Source organism: Prionailurus viverrinus, chromosome B4 (assembly GCF_022837055.1).
Source record: "Prionailurus viverrinus isolate Anna chromosome B4, UM_Priviv_1.0, whole genome shotgun sequence".
NCBI classification, from domain to species: domain Eukaryota; kingdom Metazoa; phylum Chordata; class Mammalia; order Carnivora; family Felidae; genus Prionailurus; species Prionailurus viverrinus.
This window is the reverse complement of record NC_062567.1, coordinates 17,070,648-17,097,264: the sequence shown is the minus strand read 5'-3', so window position 1 is coordinate 17,097,264 and position 26,617 is coordinate 17,070,648. Positions and strand designations below refer to the sequence as shown.

Here is a 26,617-nt window from a genome sequence, read left to right as displayed (position 1 = left end):
ATAAAGGAAAATCTAAACCTAAATTCAACATTAATGCCATATTTTTGTACATTTATGAAAATGTGTGAAAATAGATTATATTTTCAAATAAGCAGGAGCTTATTTGTCACTTTATCACAAAACCACCTCTTAAAAGAAATCAACTATAATTTTTCATTGTCTTCTTTAAAAAAAAAAAAAAAAAAGGAGTTCCAACCAAAATAGAGAATGCCATACTGAGGAAGGATGCCAAGACTAGAAAAAAAGAAAAGAAAATATTTGAGGAGTTACTTTTCTGCCGCACTAGAAAAAGCAAGAAGCCTTTATATCTCATACTTTCAGTATTAGGGCATAGTTTTCTAAAAACTTGTCTCTGCAATTCATTAAGAAAAAAATTAAAGGAAATGTCAGCATTAGACCCATGCATTTCTCAAAGCATTAATAAAAGTATGCACATTTCTGTTTAAAATATTTAAACAATTTCATAATAAAGTATGACAGTGAGAGTTATTTGAGGTATTTAAAACTGGGTGGTACCATAACTAGTTTAAATTAGACAAAAATGACTATGAAAGGCATTCAAATTCTATGCAAATGTAGGTTAAATAATCTTATTAAATTATTAGACTTTTCCTCCCTAACGAGCAAATGGGACAACAACATGTCAATAACTAGCAATGAGAAAATTCAATTTACAGACTCTCATAATCCATTTTCATTATTTCTGAATTTTGATCTATATCATCTTCCATTTAGAAAACTAAGATTCCAAAATGCTTTTAACATCTAGAAAGCAAAATTTTCAATTTTACTATCTCAAAATTAGTCTTAAAACACTTCAATATTCTTTGTCCTTAAAATAAAAGTTTTTGATAGCAAGCAATATATTTGCACAATCTAAGTATTTTATATGCATGAACCAGAAGAGAATCATGAGCTGATTTCATGAGTAAGAGGCCCTTACTATTTACCTAAAAGAAAGGAATTAAAAAAAGCCCCATTCACAAGGGAAAGTTAATAAAAATATAAACAAGACACTAAAAACAAAGAAGACTTAAACTTTCGTGTACCAATCTGTCATCATTGAAGACTAAAAAAAATAGACACTTAGGACATTAAATATCGATCCTTCAAAGGAAAACAGACACAATATATGTAACAACTAACCAAATTTTACCAACTCAATCATCTATGCTATTATGTAACAGTAAAAATTGGCAAAAATCTAAAATATTCCCAAAGTTGTATTTAAATACATTTTCTCAACATCTTCAACCAAGAAGTTACAAAACAGCTTTGTTTCAGTTTTACTATCTCCTAGTAAATAAAAATGAAAATAAGTAAATAATAGTAATATAGCAAAAAAGGTGACTAACAAGTGAGAAAAATCACCAGAGTTAGATTATAGAGTTCTTTACACATGCTTTTTCTATTAAATGTATCCTAACATGTACTATTAATTAATAGAACTTATTTTATAATATTCATCATTATAAATGAACCAAAGCAAAGCAAAATCTTTAAGAATTACTAGATCTTTTAAATCCCAGGAGAGACCATGAAATTGCAAACAATTTCACACAAAAATCAAGAGAAAAGCAACAGCTATTATGCCTTTTTTATAAAACAGAATTTTGCAAGTTCAAGATAAATTCTTACCAGCTTGCTAAAATGGTATTTACAGTAGCCACAGTATTGGACATTATCTGCACCATTACCTTCTTCTTCACAAAGTAGTCCAGCAAACTGAGCACTGAAAATAAAAGCCAAAAAATATATATAAAAATATAATATGTATACATTAAATCTCAAACTACAGTTAGGTATATATAAATAAATTAAAACTCACTTCCAAGCATGTAAGGTTTGTAATTAAACCTTATACATCTAAGAGTAAAGGGGGCAAATGTAAAGCTTTATTCTTACTGTGATCAAGTACATATTTTTTAAGTTACATTTGTAGCTTATAATAAACTTTTGATCCATCTACCTCTAGTAAGAATGAAGATTTATGTATGTTTTAAACATGCATTTATATAAATGTTTAACATTACCAAATAGACATTAAATTGTTTTAAGATACCCCCCACCCATTTTACTTCTTCACTCTATTACCACAGGTACTAACAGAAAGGCCAGGCTTCTAAAGGACTAAAATGACTTGGGATGGGATGTGCCCCATAGATGCAGATTACGTACTGTTACAAGGAAATGCTTCAGTTCATAGAACCATACAGGAGGCAAGATAAACATAAGCTGTGTTTTCCAGTCAAAAACAATACAAGAAATGGAATCGAATCCTAAAGTTACGATATTCATTTAAAAAAAAAACCCACAAAGTGCTAAAGTTTATAATCATTATCTTGTCAATTTGGCCTTCCACTTTTAATATTCCAAAGTTACAGTAGTATTAGCATATATCTTTACCCAAGAAAGAATTTTCATCTTAGAAAAATTAAGTTCATTAATAACAGAATTTATACAACCAAAAGTCTTTCCCATTCCCCAAAATTAATCTAAAATGGACTTCTTAAATCCATACACTAAAAGCTCAGGAAATAAAGCATGTCTATACTGGCTGCTAAATACAGACTATTTCCTAAAAGTACCAAGTCCTTGGATTATTCCCAAACTTTAATTTTGAACTGTTGTCTATCATGTTGAATATTTTATTTTAGGATAATTTTTACTCTTGAAATTTTATGCCAAAAAAGTATCTTAAGTAACTTCTTAAGAAGTAGCCACCAGAATACTGAGAATATGATAGTGACTGCTTTCCCCCTCTCCCCCACCTTCAAACATGCAGTGAAGAAACACGATCATTGATTAAAATCCTTACTAATATTGCAGGCACCGCACTAAGTTTACCTACATCAGCTCTTTCAGTCCTAACAACAAATCAAAGGTTAGGTAACAAACACCGATATTTTAAACAAAATGAAACTAAATAAAACATGAGAACCAGAATCCACCTATTGAAAATCTGCTCTGGTAAATTCAATTATTAGAATCATCTTTATTAGAAGAAACTCTAAACACAGAAATCATCCCAATAAAATTTACTGTAAATATTTGAGTACCTAAGCCTTTAATTTACAAGGTATTTCCCTGCACGAAGCACAAGAATTTCGGTTTTGTACGACGACAGAAGCATACTTACCACGTCACGTGGAAAGCCTGCCGACATCCGTGTTTATTACATGTCATGCAAGCACCGGTAGCTGCTTTGCTTTCTCGTCCTTGTTCATCACAAATGTAGCAAGTCTTAGGATAGAAAAAATAAACAAAATTAAGCAAAAACCTTACAAGTGTTTTTATAGCGATGAATCTTAGGGGCACCTGGGTGGCTCAGTCGGTCGAGTGGCCGACTTCAGCTCAGGTCATGATCTCATGGCTTGTGGGTTTGAGCCCCACATCGGGCTCTGTGCTGACCGCTCAGAGCCTGGAGCCTGCTTTGGATTCTGTCTCCCTCTCTCTCTGCCCTCCCCTGCTTGTTCTCTCTCAAAATAAACATTAAAAAAAAAAAAAATGAGTTTTACAATTATCTTCAGAAGTCAAGATTAGGTTTACTGTCTAACCTACTTTACTTCAAAACATGAATTCATTTTTTCTGTCAGTAATCTGATTTTTACCAACATGCAGACATAAACAAGGATAGGTAAACAGTACTAGTGGAACTTCACAAAGACCCAGTCTTCCTTAGGCTCAAATACCCTGCACAGCAGCGAGAATCTTCACAGGCACCAAGGCCAGGGGCCAGGACATAGCCTACGACACCTTGGTCTTAAAACTTCCTCACCAATATTCAACTGATTTCTGGGACAAGAGTGTAAAAAAAGATTCGTCTTTTCCTCTGCTGGAAGTAAGCATATCTACGGGAGTTTGACACAAGGAGTTGGGACCTAAGAGATGAAGCATGGTCCTGGATGATGAGCGAAATTTAGGCCATTTCGTCTCTTCACAAGAATCCTACTTGAGCTGCCATTCAGCCTGCCAACCTGACAGACTGAGCCTGCGGGGAAGACATTTTCGCTAAGGAGGTCAGAGATGCCCCCAGGAGACACTGACCAATAAACACTGCCACCGACTTTGACTTACATCTGGTCCTTTTCCCGGGTAAAAATAGCTGATAAACAGTACCACCTTTTCATGAACAACTCAACTATATAAATGGCAATCTATGAGTATCAGTGTATAATGAAGAAAATTAACCAGCTGACTAGAAGTGGAGTATACAAAAATTAATGTCTACATAAAATCAGTAACACTTTTAAAAGAAAACCAATTTCTGAAGAGTAACAAGGTATAAGCTAGCCAACTTCAGTGGGACCACATATATTTTTAAACTTAGAGAGCTTTCCCCCATTATGCACTGTGGTGCCAGAATAACACAATTCAACAATATTTACAAGAACACAGTTCTCAAAAAAGCCTAGTATCTAGTCAGGTAAGTTAATTTAAACTCCTCTGTTGAAATACAAGGATTCAGACTGAGAAAAATTATTTTTTTAAGATTATTTTATTTTTGGGGGTGCCTGGGTGGCTCAGTCGGTTAAGCATCCAACTTCAGCTCAGGTCATGATCTTGAGGTCCATGGGTTTGAGCCCCTCGTTGGGCTCTGTGAAGACAGCTTGGAGCCTGGAGCCTGCTTCTGATTCTGTCTCCCTCTCTCTGCCCCTCAACTGCTTGTGCTCTCTCTCTCTCTCTCTTAAAACTAAACAAACATTAAAATTTTTTTTTAAAAGATTGTTTTATTTTTGAAAGAGAGCACATGGGAGGGGCAGAGAGAGAGGGAGGAAGGGAGGGATGGAGGAAGAGAGAGGGAGAATGGAGGGGGGAAGAGAGAGAGAGAGAGAGAGAGAGAGAGAGAGAGAAGAGAGAGAAGAGAGAGAGAGAGAGAGAGAGAGAGAGAGTGAGAGAGAGAGAGAGAGAGAAATATTCCAAGCAGGCTTGGCACTGTTAGGGCGGAGACTGATATGGGGCTCGAACTCACAAACCGTGAGATCATGATCTGAGCCAAAATCAAGAGTCAGACACTTAACCGAGTAACCCACCCAGGTGTCCCTAAAATAATTTTTGTAGGGGCACCTGGGTGGCTCAGTCGGTTAAGCATCTGACTTCGGCTCAGGTCACCATCTCACCATTCGTGGGTTGGGACCCCACACTGGGCTCCTCGCTGACAGCTCAGAGCCTAGAGCCTGCTTCGGATTCTGTGTCTCCCTCTCTCTCTCAAAAATAAAATAACCATTAAAAAATTCTTAATTATTTTATACCTCTAACAAGTAAAATCCCAAGTTACAACAAAACCAAACCAGACACAGTGAATAAGAGCATCTCTATCCGTTCAAATTACAAAAACAAAGTATCAAACAATTACAATGGGAAACTGTAACATACATTTTTTAACCTACAAATGATCAAGAAGATTAAAAAAAGAAAAGACAGAGCAGACTGAAACAGTAACATTTTATATAGCAAAATTCATGGAAAATATGCAAGTGGGCCTTAAAGAATCTCTCAGTTAACTTCCAAAACAGTGAAAAGACACCACCTTTTGACAATTCAATAAAACTAAAAATTATGATGAATATTAAAAAGAGAGAGAGAGAAGGACTTCCAGACTCCTGGAATGGTGGAGTGAGACCTCCATGGATCCCCTCTCCACTTCCAAGATTTGGAGGGCACTGGGGAGAGAGTCTCTGAAAATTATCCTAAAGACATGCAGCAAACAGTGGAAAATTTGTTTTTTGAAAAAGTGTACTGAATCTCACTAAGAACAGTGAGAGTCTAGAATCTGAGGCATGATCTGCTCCCATCACCACCCTACCACACACACAGCTTCCTGTGATGGAAATTCCCCTCTGGGTGGGTGTGGCCGAGAAGATAAGGCTCCCTCTCCCCTCAGCTCCTAGTCCGAAGCTATCGTTTTCCCCCAGAAGAACCAGTCTCCAGTGACTCTCATCCTACTTACAGCTGGTAGCTCTCACTCATAGAATCCCACCCTAACAACAGGCCCCGGGTCCTGAGGCCATTATCACCCCTCCCCCTTTTGCTAGTAGAATGGAAGTTCCATGAGAGGAGGAAATGGGTTGAGAAAACCAGGGGGCTACTATACCCTTTCTTCCTCCCAGCACACTGCTGGAGTACCTGTGTCTCTTCAGGAGCAGCAGAGTGCCATCCCCATCCCCAGTTCCAGAGCAGTAATGTAGAGATTCTCAGAAAGGCACATGGGTATGGAACATCTTCAGAACAAAGAGCCCAACAGCTTTGCCTGAGAGGACTGACTATGTGGAGAGGCTTAAGGACACTGTCAAAAACACCCTGGCGGAGAGGCGCCTGGGTGGCTTAATTGGTTAAGCGTCCAACTTCGGCTCAGGTCATGATCTCACTGCTCACGAGTTCGAGCCCCGCGTCAGGCTCTGTGCTGACAGCTCAGAGACTGGAGCCTGCTTCAGACTCTGTGTCTCCCTCTTTCTCTCTGTCCCTCTACCTCTCTCTCTCTCTCTCAAAAATAAACATTAAAGGGGCACCTGGGTGGCGCAGTCGGTTAGGCGTCCGACTTCACCCAGGTCACGATCTCGCAGTCCGTGAGTTCGAGCCCCGCGTCAGGCTCTGGGCTGATGGCTCAGAGCCTGGAGCCTGTTTCCGATTCTGTGTCTCCCTCTCTCTCTGCCCCTCCCCCGTTCATGTTCTGTCTCTCTCTGTCCCAAAAATAAATAAAAAACGTTGAAAAAAAATATTGAAAAAATAAATAAATAAATGAACATTAAAAATAATCAATCAATCAATCAATCACTCTGGTGGCAAGCAATTAAGACAGGACTGGTAGCTCCAAGGTACTAATAGAAACAAGTAAAACCAGCCTGAAAATTAACAGAGAGAATGAGAGAAAGACAAGAAATAAGGGCCCTCCTAGGATCACATTCATCCCTGGGGGTATAGAAGGCTATGTACATGAACTAGGTTGCACCCACTCAGGAAAAATCCAAGTGGGACTCGAGGCCGATGTAAAAGCATTCCCTAAAGCCACACACAGATCCATCAGCCAATAAGGCTCATAAGGCTTTAGTACAACCTATGACGAAAAACTGGCTGAAAAGTAAGTTACTGTGACCCAGAGGCAACTCCTGCGAATCTAGACTTGAAAATAAAATCACACTCATACGTGATGGTCTGAAAGATTGCATGCATGCTTAAGGCTGCACATGTTCGAGAACAACCGACAGAGAGAACCTCAGATCTCCTTAGAAAATAATCTCTAAATCACACACATATTAAGTGATAAAGGGTGAAAATGTAACTAGCTAAAGGGGCTTAATTTAAACACAATCTTTGACTAATAAGTGGTTTATGTTGATCCACAGGCAACCCTAAGAAGTCAGGCCTTTTTTTTTCCCCCAGGACATCTGAGCAGGGCCACCTGAAGTTACACACTGTTGCGTAAACAGATATAAGAAAATTAGTCCAGCCAAGTCATTAAACAAATAAATGACAAAACAAACAACATGACCCATACGAAGGAAGGATCATTCTCCAGAGTGACTATATTATCTAAAATGTCCATTTCAACAAAAAATTACAAGACGTGCAAAGAAACAGGTCAGTGTGACCTACACACAAGAATAAAAGTAGACATTAGAAACTGTCTTTGAGGAGGGACCCAGATGTTAGACTTGGAAGACAAAGACTTCAATCAAATGGAAATACTTGAGTTTAAAAAATTCATTAAAGAGGCTCAACAGTAGATTTGAGTTGGCAGTCAGAAAACAGTCAACAGACTTAAAAACAGATCAATAAATGGGGCGCCTGGGTGGCTCAGTCGGTTAAGTGGCCGACTTTGGCTCAGGTCATGATGTCTCTCGGTCAGCGAGTTCGAGCCCCGCGTCAGGCTCTGTGCTGACAGCTCAGAGCCTGGATCCTGCTTCGGATTCTGTGTCTCCCTCTCTCTCTGCCCCTCCCCCATTCGCGTTCTGTCTCTTGCTGCCTTTCAAAAATGAATAAATATTTTTTAAAAAAATTTAAAAAAAACAGATCAATAAACGTGTGCCTGGCTGGCTGAGGGGAGAGCATGTGACTCTTGATCTTGGGGTCATTAGTTCGAGCCCCATACTGGGTGTACAAATTACTTAAAAATATATAAACTTAAAAAAAAAATAGATCAATAAAGATTATACAATCTGAAGAAGGGACTTCTTTAGATTATACTACCTGAAGTACAATTTCCAAAAAATGTGGGACACCATTAAGTACACCAGCATACGTGTGAGAAAACAAAGAGATGAAAGAAAGGGACAGAAACTGAATCTAAAGAAATAATGGCTGAAAATTTCCCAAATCTGGTTAAAACCAATAATCTACAATTCTAAAAATCTTGATAAACACTAAGAGATCCACGCTCAAATTGGTCAAAGCCAAAACACACAAACAAAGATATCTTGAAAGCAACAAGAGAAAAATGGTTCATCACAAGCAAGGAAAACTACAATACAATTAACACCTGAAGTCTCAAAGGAAACAATGAAGGGCAGAAGGCAGCAGGATAAGATATTCAAAAAGCTTAAAGAACAAAACTATCAACCAGGAGTCCAATATCCAGGAAAGCTATATTGCATACATAAAGATGCAATAAGGACATTCCCAAACAAACAAAAACAGATATTTTGTTGCTCCAATCCTGACTAACAAGAAATACTAAAGGAAGTTCTTTAGGCTAAAATCAAGTGACACTACACAACAATTACAACACACACACACACACACACACACACACACACACACACACACACACACAGTCTAAGAGCTCCAGTCAATTTTACCTCAATAGAGCTGAAATCTTTAAAAAATAAATCTAACAGGCCAATTAATAAACACACATAAAAGGCTCTAACAAAGGTAATTATACAGAAAAAGATAAAGGACAGTATGATTAAATATTTCTCATTCTTCTCTTAATTCAAAAGGCAAAAGCATAAAACAATGCCCATAAATTGTATTGTTGGGCCTATAACAGAGAAATGTAATATATTTCACAATGACAACACAATTAAAGAGGGTGGGAATAAAGATATATTGGAGTAAGAAGGTAACACCAGATGGTAACTTGAACCCATATGAAGAAATGAAGAGAAACACAAATGGCAAATGGTATCTAGCAACACACACACACTATATAAATATATCTGTGGTCTTCTTAGCTTTAAAAGATAAGGGGAGGCCTCAGTGGCTCACATGATTAAGTGTCCAACTCTAGATTACAGCTCAGGTCATGATCTCATGGTTCATGGGTTCAAGACCCGTGTCAGGCTCTGCACTGTCAGAGCCTGCTTGCAATTCTGTCTTCCTCTCTCTCTCTGACTCCCACCCACTCTCTCTCTCAAAATAAATAAACATTTTTTTAATGTGTATTTTAAAAAAGACTATATAGAGCAATCATTATGTTTTAATTTGAGAAAGAGACTCAGAGCACACAAGCAGGGGAGGGGCAGGGGCAGGAAGAAGGGAGAAATTGAGAGAGGGAGAGGGAGAGGGGGAGGGGGAGGGGGAGGGAGAGAATGAATATGAATATGAATATCCCAAGCAAGCTCCACACTCAGCATGGAACCCGAAGGGGGACTCGATCCCACAATCCTGGGATTATGACCTGGGCTGAAATCAAGAGTCAGACACTCAACTGACCAAGCCACCCAGGTGCCCTAACAGAGCAATAATTTTAACAATATATTATTGTTTGTAGTTTATACAAACATAATATCTCTACTAATAATAGCACAAAAGGGGGAAAGGAATGGAGACATATAGGAATGAATTTTCTATATCTTACTGGAGTTAAGTAGATTCTGATAAGATAAATATTGCAAACCCTAGAGCAACCACTAAGAAAATAACCCCAAAAAATATAATTTAAAAATCATGAAAGGAATGAAAAAGGTACACTAGAAAATATCCACTTAAGGTAAAAGAAGGTACTATAAAAGAAAAAGAGAGGACCAAAGCAGCCATAAGACAATGCAAACAAAAAGTAAAATGGCGGGCATAAAACCAACCATATTAATGATAGCATTGAATGTGAATGTATTCCAATCAAAAGGCAGAGATTAATAGACCAGATTAAAAAAAAGAAAGTTCCATACACTGTCTGCAAGAGGAATACTTTAGATTGGATAGTACAAGTAAGTTAAAAAGATAAAAAAAAAAAAAAAAAAAAAAAAAAAGATATAGTACGCAAAGAGCAAGTATAAGATGGCTGGAGTAGCTATCATTATATCGGACAAAAACAAAAAACAAAAAGAAAAAAAATAGACTCTTGAAACAAAACATTACTAAAGATAAAGAGGAATATTTTATAGCGATAACAGTCAATCCATCAGGAAGATACAATTATAAGCGTAAATGTGTGTATATACTATACATATACAGAGAGAGAGGGAGAACAAGAGAGCCCCAAGACACATGAATCAAAGTAGAAAAAAGTAATTTGATTATTTTATTTTTTTAAATGACCTGGGCTGAAACCAAGAGTCGGATGCTCAACCAACTGAGCCATACTAGCACCCTAATATTTTGATAATTTTTAAATATTAGCTATTAGATTAAGAAGAAAATACGCAAAATAACTGAGGATTATTGAAAAATTGTTCCCAAACAAAATCATATCTAAATAAAATGTCAAGTATGTGAATAAAGCTATACTCAAGAGGCAAATTCATAGCCTAAAAAGTTTTCCCTGTTTTAGAAAAGTAATATTTTAACCGAACTATTTATTTTTTTAGTATGACAGAACATTTAATTACATCAGTTTCCCATCAATACACTAGTCAGTTAATGATGATTACAATGGCCATTTCCACTGGTTGGCAGGAGACTCTTCCACTAAAGGCTCCCATGGTTTTCATTATATCATTTTTCCTGCCAGACTTAATTCATTTTCAGCTTGAAGAGTCACCTCTTCCAGTTGCCCACCCTGAAGTTGGTCTAACTGCTTAACATCTGATTCCACTGTAACCATACACATACAAACACATTTGTAATCTGTTCTGTATATTTCCTATATGCTGCATTTTTAGGAATTTGCTCAAGAACGTCAAGAATCTTTGTGTCCAATATTCTTAACCTCTCGTGTGGACTCTCACATACAGCCAATCCCACAAGGCCAGGGATCTTCTTCAGCAAATCTGCCATGGCAGTGCCAGTAGGCTCGGGACACACAGCCCTTTGAACCTAATTTTTTAAATTAAAGAAACAGGCCGCATATCAAAAGGATTCTGGGGCCAAATTCCAACCCCACCTAAGAAGTAGCTGAAAGCATCACTCCAAATATAACTTGAACAAGCCATTTAAACTACAAAAATACAGCTCTTCTTGTAACTGAAAGATGTGCTGTTGTGAGGCAACCAAGTAGCCTGAAATCCAAGGGAAGACATATTCTCCCCCCAACTTCCTAAGAAGCACAAAATGTTCAGACTCTCCACCACTGATACAGCAAGAAAGGGAAGACATGGAGAAAGACATGCATGTAAGAAGAAATCAGCTAAAATTTTAATACATTGTTGTTAAAGGCTGATTGAGGGCTAATATGATACTGCAGAACCACTAGAACCACTGATAAAAGAGTTCTCACTCACTCACAGGCTCTACTACATGAACTTTTATGAGGGGTTCACGGGGAAGACTGATACCAAGGAGACAAAACCACCAGAAAAAATCTCCCTTGAGGTTCAGGCATGAAGAAGAGGATCAGACTCTACTGATGGTAAGATATGAAATCCTACCTCTCACCCAAACACTCCTTTCAAAAGCATTTGGGGGACTGGAGCAAGCCCTGTCACATCCAAGACATGGGTAAGGCCCACCATGACTAGGAATACAAAGGAAAAACTCTTTACACCTAGGCAAGGGGCAGGAAAAATTCTCAAACCCAAATTCCCAACCCTGTTAGTAATAAAATTAAGAGGTCTTCTAGTGCTGGGGGTAGAAGCAGAAAGTTCTCTTCCTCACAAGTCTTTCCAAAGACACAAATATAAGTCTGCCATGGTGAGGAGGAAAGGAATGGTGAAACTGTGAGGCCCAGACATACAGGGCCTACCAAAGAGAGAGGGTGGACCAAAACAACAGAGAAATCCCAAGCCCAAAACATCAAATAACAAACAACGGCAATCTAACACTAAGGGAGAAACAAAAGCATACCAGGAAGAAACTTAGCGTGTCTGACTCAATATTGTTTCTATTTCCCTTGCTGCCATGACCTAAAACAGAAACTTCTGCTTAGCCCTGCACATAGGAATGTTACAGCTAAGATTTGAAAAAAACTGCTTTTTAAAATCCAAAATCTACCTCACCCGAGGAGACAGAGGAGATAAGGAAGTACATAAATGACTATGCTGTGTTTAAGATTTACAGGAACAACATGACCAGATTCCTATACACAACAACAAACTGACCAAGAACAATGAAGTTACTTGACCTTCCTTGATGTCTACAGGTATCAGTCGCCTTTTGACTCCAACTCCCTCCCACTTTCCCCCTCTTCTTAACATCAAAGCAGCTCAAATCTCTAGCTGAGGAACTGGCTCTTTGGGACAATAGTCTGCCATCTCTTTGGTCTGCTGGCGTTCAGTATCAAGTCTCTTCTCTACATCCACATCTTGCCTCTTGACTCACTGGCCTGTCACACAGCAAGCAGAACAAACTTGGGACTTAAAAGTGTGGTAAAGAAACCACCCTCTGTGGCACTGGTGAACAGATACAGCTAAACGCTGGGGGTGGAACACAAACACTGTGAAAGCAAAGAACCTAATACTCCAGGGCTCCTGGGTGGCTCAGTCAGTTAAGCGTCTGATTCTTGATTTCACCTCAGGTCATGCTCTCGCAGTTCATGAGTTCGAGTCCCTTAGGGTGAGCCCCGCTTTGGGTGAACCCCGCTTCTCTCCCTCCCTCCCCTCCAAAAAAAACCCCTAATACTCTGGCCTTCCACCTAAACTTATAGTATCATTAGAAGACGACCAAGGGGCAAGGCCACCCCAATGGGCTCAGAGGACGGAGCATCAAGCCACGCAGAATTATTCTCAATCTTAGAACCTAAAAACTGTCCTGTTGAGTTACAAACCTGCTTTGCTTTAGTCCAGTAACCCCTTTTTGCCTTCTAACTTCTCCCTTTTAAAAACGGACTATCTATACTACACCTATGCTACCACTGTATCTTAGAAGCAGACACCTTTCCTATATTTCACAGGGTCACAGATGGAAAGGAATTTTGCCTCAGGATTGACCATACCCAGAATTTCACCCACATCTGATTTACATGATTCACAATGAGATTTGGAACAATCTCATTGACATTATTAATACTTAGATAAAATTCTGAATTTAAGAGTTGATGCTAGAATCAATTAAGACTTTGAGAGATGACAGGATGAAATAAAAGTATTTTGCATGTGGTAAGAACATGAAGGTGGGGAGATTACTATGTGTTGAACTGTGTCCCTGAAAAAAGGTATGTGAAGTCCTAATAACCCCAGTAACTCAGAATGTGACCTTATTTGGGAAAAGGGTCACTGCAGATATAATTAGTTAAGATGAGGTCACACTGGGGTAGGACAGGCCTCTAACTGAATATGACTGGTCCTTATAAGAAGATGGCCACTCCACTTGAGGACACAGAGGCAATGAAAGAACAGTGGGGTCAAAAAGCAGAGACTGGGGTGATAAATCCATAATCCAACGAATGCCAAGGATTTCCTGTCACCACAACAGGCTGGAAGAGAGGCACAGAACTGATGCTCCCTCACAATTCTCAGGAGGAACCAATGCCAATAACTTAATTTCAGACTTCTAGCTTCCATAACTGTGAGAGAATGAACTTCTGTTGTTTTAAGCCACCCAATTTGTGGTACTTCCTTAAGGCAGCCCTAGGAAACCAATACAGAGGCTGTATGAAAAACCGGCTAGGAGATGGTTATGTTTTGGAGTTGGGTGATGAACTAGGAGGGATGGGAAGTAGTTTCATTCTATTATTATTTTCTACATATGACAATTTCCAAACCAAATACTTATATTGTTATAATATGTAGAATAAAAACGAAAACTTCACGTAAGCATAATTTAAAAAGTTAGAAAACATTAGAATAATAAAATTAGACATAAAGCCTAAAACTGTTCTTTATTATTAGGCACAAAACAGATCCATCAAGAGCTTAGATAAAGGTAAAAACCCCAATGAAATGTTTATGTGAAGAAAACCCAAAAGAAATGAGGTGACACAAAAAGTATTCAACACATTCAAAAAAGTAAATTAATTTGTAAAGAAAGCATCAAAATTATTTTATACTGTTATAAAGATCTATATGCCCCCAGTATCACACAGCACACCGATTTAGTAGCCTACTTTCAAACCAGACTTTTTGCAGCTAAGATATATTGCTTTGTTACCTCATCCTTGTGGAGGAGAGGAGGTAGATACAAAAGGTACCTGGCTTATCCCCTAAAAAAAAAAAAAAAAAAAAAAGGTCACATGCTGTGTTAACTGGGGATTTGGGTAGTCACAATTTCAAAGCAGGCCAATGCTTTGAACTTTCAAAGGGAAAAACAAATCAGACCCATCATGGATTTAAAAAAATGGCAAACTGTATTCTACAACTTTGTACCTAGAGAAAAATCCCCCCCAGCAATAGTAACCTGATGACAATCAGAACTTGTTGCTAGGCACTCTACTTCTCTTTGACACTATTTTCATGGTTTCCTATTACCTGCCGCTGCTGACATTACCGTTGGGTGATGAAATCTCATTATTCTAATTTCAGACCCAAATGTATCCTTATCATTTTCTTCTTAGATGTCTTGTTTTTTCCTGTATCTGGCATCTCTGATAATCTTATTACTCCTTGTAACTATAAATATGTACATGATATTTATATGATCCTGTAAAATAAAACTTCAAGTTTTCCTTCTCTTAAAATACTACTATACGCTATGGGTCTCCCAACTTACATGACCTCCCCATTTCCATCCTCTCTCTTTGAACCTGCATATTCTACTGTCACCTTGCCATTTCCCTTTCTAACAAGTTAATAAATTTTGACTTGCACTGAATATAATTTGGTCTAATAAAAATATTTCTGGGGGCGCCTGGGTGGCGCAGTCGGTTAAGCGTCCGACTTCAGCCAGGTCGTGATCTCGCGGTCCGTGAGTTCGAGCCCCGCGTCAGGCTCTGGGATGGCTCAGAGCCTGGAGCCTGTTTCCGATTCTGTGTCTCCCTCTCTCTCTGCCCCTCCCCCGTTCATGCTCTGTCTCTCTGTCCCAAAAATAAATAAACGTTGAAAAAAAAAAAAATTTTTTTTAAAAAAATATTTCTGACAGAACAGAAGCCTGATCCAGCAGCAGTAGGGAAGATAACCATGAAAAAGCCTCCATGCTGCAGGATGGATGAAGGCAGAGACCAGTCTGCTATAGTACGATACAATACGATATGATGCGATACGATACAAGATAATATCAGTTTTTCCATAGCTGTGGAAAAAATACTGTCAACATATCCAGATATGCAATTCAGCCATTCTTTTCTTCATGAAAAAAGAATGGACCATGTGTGTACTCTTGCACAAAAGACATTCACTTCTGACGATCCTTACATATTTTAATTTCAACGTTTTGGTTTTTAGTTTCCCTCCTAACAGACAGTCTTTGACAATGAGCAAAGTCATTTTCATCCTACATGTAACTTTGAAAACAGCAAGAGAAGTTGTATCACTTTGCCTTATAGGTCTCACTTACAACATGCAGAAAATAATTAGATTTTAACCACCTATGGAGAAACAGCCAGAGTAAAGGGTTACTCTGTCCATTTTCTGGAGCTTGCTGAATGATTTTGTAAATGTGATGTGTACCTTCCTTAGTCCCAGGTAGCTGCTCTGTGCTCAAGTGTAGAGATTAGTGTATAAAACAAGAGTAACACTGTTAATTGGTTCATACTCTATACAGCTGACCCTTGAACAACAAGGGGACTAGAAGCATCGATGATCCCCCATGCAGGTGCAGGTATAACTTCTGACTCCCCAAAAACTTAACTACTAACAGCCTGTTGACCAGAAGCCTTACCAATAACATAAAGAGCAGATTAACACATATTTTGCGTGGCGTATGTATTACATACTGTATTCTTATAATAAAGTAAGCCAGATGAAAAGTGTTATTTAAAAAAATCATAAGAAGGGGGGCCTGGGTGGCTCAGCAGGTTAAGCATCTAACTTTGGCTCAGGTCGTGATCTCATGGCTCATGAGTTCAAGCCCTGCATCAGGCTCTGTGCTGACAGCTTAGCCTGGAGCCTGCTTTGGATTCTGTGTCTTCCTCTCTCTCTCTCTCTTCCCCTTCCACACTTGTGCTTTCTCTCTCAAAATATGAATAAACATTTAAAAAAAAAACTTTTTTCAAAAACTCACAAGGGAAAATACATTTAGGTGCTGTACCGTACCATGCTGATCAGACAAAGTCTGCATGTAAGTGGACCTGCAGAGTTCACACCTGTGTTATTCAAGGATCAGCTCTAACCCTATATACCTTAATTACTTTGCAAATATCCCATTTTTAATCACCTTGTTTACTGCCACCCAAAAAAAACTATAAGGTGTAACTGTGTATCTATGAATATTTTATGGCACCAAAATGAAGACAAAGTGAAAAAAATACTTGTGGTATATACAAACAAAAATTTGTTATCACTATTTAAAGAGGTCATAACTTTAGAGGCTCCTGGGCAGCTCAGTGGGTTAAGTGTCCGACTCTGGGTTTCACTCAGGTCATGATCTCACAGTTCTTGAGTTTGAGCCCCACATCAGGCTCTGTGCTGACAGTGCAGACCCTGCTTGGGATTCTTCCTCTCCCTCTCTCTCTGCCCCTCCCCAGCGCACACTGGCTCTGTCTCTCTCAAAATAAGTAAACCTAAAAAAAATAAAAAGAGTACATAACTTTAGAATGCCTAACAGTTTGGGGCGCCTGGGTGGCGCAGTCGGTTAAGCGTCCGACTTCAGCCAGGTCACGATCTCGCAGTCCGTGAGTTCGAGCCCCGCGTCAGGCTCTGGGCTGATGGCTCAGAGCCTGGAGCCTGTTTCCGATTCTGTGTCTCCCTCTCTCTCTGCCCCTCCCCCGTTTATGCTCTGTCTCTCTCTGTCCCAAAAATAAATTTAAAAAAAACGTTGAAAAAAAGAATGCCTAACAGTTTAAGAGCTAAATGGGCAAAAACAGACACAAAAAGAAATATTATTCTGACAACCTGACAAGTAATCAAAAATTCAAATAACTGGATATCATTTATTATCAAACTGGCAAATGTAGAATATGATTTTAAAAATGAATACAGACAATGGTGTGGTAAAAATGGCATTTTCATAAACTATTAGCTATATAAATGTGGAAAACAAACAGGCAATCTTATCAGAACCTTACAAACAGGTATAATCTATGACATAATAATTCTAACTCTAGAGTTCTAGCCAAAGGAAATAATCTAAACACAGAATAAAAGGGTTGGTGAAGCAGGATTCTTGTCATGCTTTAAATTACAACAGAAAAATAGCTAGGTAATGTGGGAATGGTTAGGAAAATTATGACATAAACATCATAGTTAAGAGTCATCCAGGGGCACCTGGGTGGCTCAGTTGGTTAAGCATCCAACTTCGACTCAGGTCATGATCTCACAGTTCATGGGTTTGAGTCCCACATCGGGCTCTGTGCTGACAGCTCAGAGCCTGGAGCCTGCTTCAGATTCTGTCTCTCCCTCTCTCTCTCTGCCCCTACCCCACTCACGCTCTGTCTCTCAAAAATAATAAACATTAAAGAAAAAAAGAAAAAAAAAAAGTCATCCAAAGAGAAGAGCCAAGAATAAAATCTGCATATTTGGCATTATTATAACTCATACTTACAGATTTTTTAAATGCCAAATATTTAAAAATGTTTATACATTTAAAATGTATTATTTTTAAATACATCAATTATTAAATCAATCATTTAATTATTTATTATTCAAGATAATCTAAAATTTGGTAATCCTATGACAGGGAAGCAGAGAATTTGAGTATCAAGAAGTATTCTTATAATCCTTCAGAAAGTATATGTAAAACATTTTGTTATAGTTCAGATGTATATTACTCTGTAGAAAGAATTCTTACATTTTATCAGAATCCCGAAGACCCAAAAAATGTAAAGAAGCACTAGTTTAGAAAAATCGGACATGCCTTCAAAGTGTCTTCCTGGACACCTGGTACACTTTGCTAAGATTTACTATTTTAAAATCAAGCAACTCAGGGGCATCTGGGTGGCTCAGTCGGTCAAGCATCCAACTCTTGATTTCGACTCAGATCATGATCTCACAGTAAGTGAGCCTCACATCCGGCTCGTGCTGACAGTGCAGAGCCTGATTGGGATTCTCTCTCTGCCCCCTCCCCTGCTCTCTCTCTGAAAAAAAAATAAACTAAAAAACAAAAGTTAAAAACAAACAAACAACTCAAAGAGATCAGTTTAGTCAGTTTTATTCAGCATGATTCCATGCTGTCATAGAGTATAGTAACAGTTTATGCCCTAATTTCATATGCTAGTGTTATATAATGAGAAAAAACATACCAACATACAATTGTCACTGGATCTGTTTTTTACGAAGTCATCAAGTGACCTTAAATCATCTCTTTTTAAACCTGGTCAAAACTCCTTTCTTTTTTAAAATTAATTTATTTATTTGGGGAGGGGGTGTTATTTGGGAAGGGGGGGAGGACAGAGACAGAGACAGAGAGAATGAATGCCAAGCAGGCTCTGCGCTGTGAGCAAGACAGGGGGCTCAATTCCACGGACCTGAGAGATCATCACCTAAGCTGAAACCAAGAGTCATATGTATAAATTAAATGACTGAGCCACCCAGGCCCTCCGGCCAAAAACTCCTTTGTGAATTATTAAACACAATTTTAATTTATTGCAAAAAAAAAAAAAAAAAAGATAGAAATTCTCAAGAAGGTTATGCAGAACACTACACTATTTTATAAAATTAAAGAATTAGCATATGCAATTTGGCACAGGTACATCAGGAACAGTTTATAAGCTTTTTTACCTAGTTATTTAAATAGAATTTTTACGAGACATGAAGGTAAACAAGAGCACCTAAACTCCGGCGTCTTTTGTAGAAACTAACTGTGCTCAATTGTTTTTAATTTTTTATTATTATTTTTCTTTTTTAAGTTTATTTATTTTTGAGAGAGCAAGAGAGACAGAGACACCACACATGAGCAGTAGAGGGGTGGGGGGGGGGAGGGGGGGGAGAGAGAGAGAACCCCAACAGCCTCCATGTTGATAGTGTGGAGCCTGAAGGGGTTCAATCAAAGAACCATGAGATTGTGATCTGAGCCAAAATCAAGAGTCCAATGCTCAACTGACTGAGCCAAGTGCTCCTATTATTTTTCTTATTTTAGAGAGAGACAAGGTGTGAGAGTGGGGGAAAGGGACAGAGGGGAAGACAGAAGGAGAGAGAGAAGAGAAGAGAAGAGAATCTTAAGCAGGCTCCACACCCGGCATGGTGCCAGATGCCACCAATGCTGGGATTCACGACCTGAGCCAGTATCAAGAGTTGGACACTCAACCGACTGAGCCACCCAGGCTAATGATGGAATGGTAACTAGGCATCTATGTTTTTCTAGGTGAAAATGGCCTCGAAGCCCAAGTACCTAGACCATACTTACTCTGTTAAAAATTTAGAACTTGGACACTGAGTCAAGTTGTAGGAAACTCAGATAAAATGAGACATGGAATTAGAGATGATGTGGAAACAAGAACAGACCACAGACAGAAAAGAGACCGTAGGACCCTCACCAAAGTTGGAATGGATGGTAGTCAGCCTATGACTTTCTAGTTCCAGGTCCAACTCCCCACATATGTTGCAGGAATACCTACTGTACTGGCCTTACAGCCAACCCTATTTGTACTTTAGCTAGTTTCAGTCAATTTAATTTCTGACTAGGATAAAGTTTTTGATCTTAACTCTAACCCTGTTATCATTTATTTTCCTATGAATAAACCAAATTTCTCAAGTATGACTTGCCTTGCTTTAAACTACCGCCTAGCAATGTAATTTCCCTTTAAGTACAGATGTTAACAGAATCTTATCCTAGCAGATTATACCACAGACGCATCTATCATCTAGGAGTGCCCAAGACACCAAACAAACATGAAAAAAACCTGATACTGGCAATCTGTATGTTGGTGAGATTATTAAGTTTACTTCCATGAACAATTTTAACTTAGCCACTGTGTATTAGCATTTCCAGTTTAGACTGGACTGCTGCCTTGAAAAGAGGAGGGAAGAAATAACGGTGAAAGAAAGTACACTGCCATTCTTCCAGAGTCCTTAATAAACCCTGCTTAATAAAACTGCCCCTGAGCCTTGGAGTTGAAAGAAGGCAATGAAGAATGAGGCTGAACACGAAAGCACAAATACACGAAAAGCAAATAAAAAAAAAATAATTTACTATCCCCTGAGAAAATGAGAAACAATACCAAACAAAACAGAATACGTATACATGGGTGTACTGGCAAGCGGGGGAGAGACACAAACACTACAATACAGAGAAGCCTAATAGGGAAAGTGAGAATCAGCAGAGGTGCAGAAAAGGGCAAAAAGATTTTTCTATAGAGACGGTTGCAAGATTGTTTTCCTTTTCCAAACGACACAAATGTCCACAAAAGAAAAAAAAAATTACGTGTTCATTTGAGTAACTAGGATACAAGTGCCAAGCAAAAACAAACATGTATTATATTAGATATATACAAAAGCAAATATTCAATGCTTCAGCAGAAATGTGAATTTTATCTTGGAGTCTTATAATCATATTGTTAATGTATGCTGGCAAACAACTTGTAGATTCAAGATTTGTTCTACAAACAAAGTAGTAAGTCCCACCAACATCTGCCAAGAATTTAAAGCTTAGTGTCTTTGTTCTAAGAAATGAGTCAATTAACTTGATGACTCTATATAGACTCTATCTCAGGTGATGATGATGTGCTCAGTACTTAAGTTCTTGAAACCAAAAGGCCAGTCTGATTTTTTCTTCCTCCCTCATCTGTGTGTCATCACACCCAGTCAATCAAACCTCTCATATGTTACCAAGAGATCTGCCCCTTCTTCCTTCCTAGTACTACTCTCCTACTTCAGACCCTCATTATTACCTCTGGAACACTGCAAAAGCTTAAATAGTGTCTAAGTAACTCTTGTCTCTTCTACACTCCCTCTCCCAATCTTCCTTTCACTATCCTTTAGATGGTAGACCTGAGTACATCCCTCCCCAAGTAAATCTAAAAACCCTTTATGGAAATAGAACTCAAACTCCTTAACAGGACACAGGAGGCCCTTGAGAATCTCTCAGCATTTTACAGATCACGCTCAAACTCCTAGCAATAGTGCCCTTCTCCCTCACCACTATACTACTCTCACTCCCTCACCCTCTCCCTCTCAACCCTCCCTATTTCCCACTTCAGAGCTTTTATGCTCCTCCAGTCTGTAAAATTACTAGCTACTGTCGCACTCCCTCCTCTTTCCTCTCCTCACAGCCAACACCCAGAGACTTCTCACTCTTCAAAATTCAGAGAAGCTACAATCTTCTACAAGCTACAATTCTAAGATATACCTTCCCTCTCTTCAGCACTGTTACACTACGCTAAGTAAACGTTCTCTGTGTTCTCTAATCCTCGCACATACTACACTAACAATCACTGATGTGTACATATCTATCCTACCACGTAGGAGCTTTATGTATTCCTTATGCTTCCAGCAGTGCCTGATAACAGGGCATGCCATACATAAACGTTGGCCCAATGAATGGATAGATATATGGAATGTTTAGCTCCACTCTCTGAAACCTAGCTTTTTAAACGGTACTAATGAGGAATCCCCCAATCAGAGAGCATATTTAGTCCTTTCAAACTTTCCCACCAGATGCTAAATATATTGATCAGCACTTCTCTTGACAGCTATTTCACCACTACTCCTTTCAAAAAAGATTGAAGGGAAGTCAGGCTAGCAATTTCTAAGTATTCCTCCACCTTTAAGCTTCTATAGTTAAATGACACCATGCTTTTGTTTTTTGTTTCTCTGTTTGGTCTATTATGGTCCTACCTATACTTACATTCATTTCGTCATGGTCATCGATAAAGACTCTTCAAAAGCATATATATAGACAGAACACATGTATCATTTACCAACTATTCTCTGGAAATTGTAGCTTTCTAAAATACATGCTTCCTGATGTGACATGATCTCGGGGTTGTAAGTTCAAACACCAGGTTGGATGTAGAGATTACTTAAAAGTAAAATCTTTAGAGGCGCCTGGGTGGCTCAGTTGGTTAGGCATCTGCCTCTTAATTTCAGCTCAGGTTATGATCCCATGGGATCAAGCCCCAAGTTAGGCTCAGTGCTGGGTGTAGAACCTGCCTGTGATTCTCTTTCTCTCTCTCAAAATAAACATATAAACATACAAACAAACAAACAAATAAATAAATAAAATCTTTAAAAATAAAAAAAATGAAAATTAAATTAAATTAAGGATTCCTTGACTCTGAATACAAGCCTCTATCCCCAAAAACTTCAAAAACAGCTCAAAAAAATCTGTTTCTTCAAAACTATTACAATTCTTCACATTTCTTCAAAATTATTAAGAGGTAACTTAAAGGTGACATATGCCACTCATTATTTTATTAACAAAATGTATATGTCAGTGAAATGAGGAACTGATTGCTACAATATGAGAGGTCAAAAAATAAAAACAAGAATCTGGTGACAAAATAATAGAAAAACTGGCCATTATGTATTTAATGACATGTAGAAAACTTAACAACATAATAAGTCAACACGATGAGTTCTCTGAAATTTAGATATACTACACAGATATTCTAGAAAATTTCCTTTCCTATCACTCACAAAATTTCCATCGTGGTTTTTTTTTTTCGTTTCCTAAATCCCACTATGTTCCAGCCACACGGGATTATTTATTATTCTGTGAACTGCCTACCACCTTTCCTTTGCACTTACTATATTAGTTTACGTTACTTTCTCTGAGTGGAATTATCATATGATCCTTTTTTCCACAGGTCAAATTCCTAGTTATTCTGCAAAGTCCCTATAATCCCTTTTTATGTTTTATTCAACTCCTTAGGCAAAGGTAATCCCTCCTTTCATTATGTTCCATAACACTCCACTCACATTTTTTATTATGACAGATATCTCCCATTTTTCGAAAGTTTGTGTTATGCCACTCTGATTTGACAAAAGGCTTACATTAATAACTGTTTTTGCTAACTGAAAGAAATCCAAAAAGAATTTTTGCTTTTAAGAAAAAAGGTGAAGAGGGAAAGCGATGTTCAGCATCTGCTTTGCCACGAAGCCGTCACAGTGTCAATGTGCACCCAGAGCAGCAAGAGCGGCACTGCCCAGCTCCTTCCCCAGGAAGTACCCTGAGCATCCATCTCAGCATCAGACCTCCAGAGCTTTGAACTATGTCTGGAAGCATCTGTGCTTTGTCTCGGTTTATTTCATGCGTTTGTTAGCAAGATGGGTCCTAAGTTATCAGAAAAGCCTAAGAAAGGTTATTTTTTCAGACTGGGAACACTCAAAACCTTTTCCACATAGATTAATGGTAACTGCTTCCTCAAGCTTTACACCAATTTCAGCTTACGAAAAGTTTCACAAGAATGCTTTCTACTTTTGGATAGCTGCAGAAACCTGTACTTATATATTATTATTTTTATACACTGTAATTACATTATTTACTCTTCTTTCTAATTGAGAGTGTCACATGAAGAAAAATCCTGCATTTTATGCATCTTTGAATTCCCAGTGTCTAGCACAATGCTTGATATAAAGTAGGTCCACAGTATGAGCCCAGTATATTAATAAATGCTCTTCAATGCTCTTTACTACCACCCATTAAAAAGTGATATCTTCCAAAACTCAACAATCCATTTTCCAATTGTTCCTATCATTTCAGAATTACATGCCTCATATTAGCCACACTGAATAATCATGAAGAGAGTATTATTAAGCTTTCAAGGTTAACTATACAAATCAACATTCATAAGAATCCAAGAAACATAGACAAGAGAGTTGACCCATGACCACCATGAGTTTGAACTGCGCCTAATTATATGTGTGATACAGTACAGTATTGTAAGTGTACTCTCCTGTGATTTTTAAAAAAATTTTTTTAATTTTTTACTTATTTAAATTCAAGTTTCTTAGCATATAGTGTAGTACTGGTTTTAGGAGTAGAATTTAGTGATTCATCGCTTACATATAACACACAGTGATCATCCCAACAAGTGCCCTCCTTAATGTCCATCACCCATTTAAGCCAACCCCCACCTACCTCCCCTTCAGCAACCCTCGGAATGATTTTCTTAAGAATATTTTCTTTTCTCTACATTACTTTACTATAAGAATACAGTATCTAATACATATACAAAATATGTATTTATTCACTTTATTTTTTTAGTAAGGTCAACAGTAGACTATCAGTAATTAAGTTTTGGGGGGAATCAAAAGTTATACATGGATTTTCAACTGTGCAAGGAGTCAGCACCCATGAAAGAGTCTCAGGCTCTTCTGACTGAGCCAGCCAGGTGGCCCAAACAGTATTTCAAATCACTGTGTAAAACACAGATCATTCACTAGTGTTGAAAACTGGACTATGTGGTAGGGGGAAAGTTAGACACATACTTCACCATATTATAAAATGAACTCTAAATGGATAAAAGATTTATACCTAAATAATTCTTCCTTCTTCCCTCCCTCTCTTACTCCTTGAATACATTAGTCTTAAAGCCTTAAGGTGGGTCCAAGCATGGCAGCATCCATGCCAGGGAAGGGAAAAGTCCAACACAGGTGTCAAAGCCCCAGCAGAGCTGGCTCCCACCGGGGTTTTGGAGGTAGAGGGGAAGGCAGTGCCACACCCTGAGCAAGGTGATGAGACCAACTATTTGAGGGATGAGGGAAGAGTGGTGGCCTGGAGCTGAGTGTCAAATACCACAACTAATACAAAGGGTAGCCAATGCAGGAAGCAACAGCAACCCAGAGTGATGTGTGGAATCCAAACCAGGTTAGGGTGGTCATTGCATTAGGGGATGGGAGCAATGTTAATACAAGAGAGATTGATCAAATAAGCAAACACATTGAGGATAATGGGAGTCAGATTTCTCACTGTTGGCGTGAGAGTCATAAACATAAAAAAGTTTGTTTATGTTAAATTTGTGTTCGTAAACTTGAAAAATCCTGCATTGCTGGATTGGATTTGGAGAAATTACTAAGAGTTTATGGTTCTCTCTCTATATAGAAATACATATGTGTATAATGTATACCCATACACTGAATCGGAAGTATCACTGTGACTTAACAGTCTTCAATATATAGAGATAATCATTGAAAAAATACAGATGTGCATGTGCATATATCTCTGTATCTATATATACACATATATTTCCGGAGAGGGCCAGGGAATAGCAACATCCCAATAACAACAAGCACACTTAGTGCCCACTTTGGTTTCTAAAAAGAATCAATACTCCTTGGATAAATGGTGATGATTCATGGCTAGCTGGGTCAAAAATGATCCAAGATGAGCCTGAACATACTGTACTGTCAAAACTAAAGAGCTCACAACCTTATTAAAACACAAAGCCAGTCTGAAGGGAGTCCCAGCAGACAAACCTGAGACAAAATGATCATTAAAATAAATGGCAGTAATAGGGAATGACCCATTAAAATAAAATAGTTAACACAGAAGTCCATGTTAGTCCACACTTATATAAATGGGGACTGGAACAAGTTATTCCTTTAAGTGGACTACCAACTAAAAAAAAATAAAAGTGGAGTGTCAACCGATGAATGTAAAATAAATGATGGAAACAGAAAACCACTACTTGCTATCAATTACAGTAATAAACTAATTAAGCCAAGAAACAACAATGGATGCTAAAATCAGTGGGTTAAGGGCACAAGGAACAAGATATTTACATACAAAGCACTTCCTCCAAAATGCTTATTTATTACAAAGGGAAAGAAGATTAACTTCCCAGTGAAGAAATCTTACAGATACCACCTTAACCAAGTGATCAAGGTAACATCAAGTAATGGGGAAATCATGTACCACCTGACAGGATGCAATGAGAACACAGCATCACTTCTGTGACATTCCTGCCAAAATACAAGATCTAAAACTTAATCATGAGGAAACATCAGAAAAAGCCAAATCGTGGAATATTCTACAAAATAACTGGCCTGTAATCTTCAGAAGTATCAAAGTTATGAAAGTTAAGGAAAACGGAGTTACTATTTGAGATTACAAGACAAAATGCAATCTGTGATCTTTTTGCTATGAACGGCTTAACTGGGGAAATGGAAACATGAATGAAAATTAGGGAAATGATGAAGTCTGTGGATTAGACAGTAATAATGCATGAATTCTGATGGCTGTATTCTGGTCATGCAGGAGAAAGTACTTTCTTACAGGAAATGCATGTTAAAGCATCTGGGGTCTGAGTATATAATGATACATAACTCTGAAATGGTTTAGGAGAGGAAGAGCTCTTTACACTATTAATGCAACCTTTAAGTTTGAAGTTACT

At 38.1% G+C, this 26,617-nt stretch overlaps 1 protein-coding gene and 1 pseudogene across 12 annotated transcripts in view; both read right to left on the bottom strand.

The window, feature by feature from the left end:
- The window catches only part of MLLT10 (MLLT10 histone lysine methyltransferase DOT1L cofactor), a 237,646-nt gene that overhangs the window by 123,228 nt on the left and 87,801 nt on the right, over positions 1-26,617 (bottom strand). For all 12 annotated transcript variants that reach the window (XM_047868456.1, XM_047868453.1, XM_047868458.1 and 9 more), the window contains 2 exons: positions 3,140-3,243; positions 1,639-1,732 (listed from right to left, as the gene is read on the bottom strand). In XM_047868456.1, the coding sequence (XP_047724412.1) occupies positions 1,639-1,732; positions 3,140-3,243 (198 nt within the window). The remainder of the gene's footprint in view (positions 1-1,638; positions 1,733-3,139; positions 3,244-26,617) is intronic.
- LOC125171231 (NADH dehydrogenase [ubiquinone] 1 alpha subcomplex subunit 5-like) lies at positions 10,808-11,157 on the bottom strand (annotated as a pseudogene).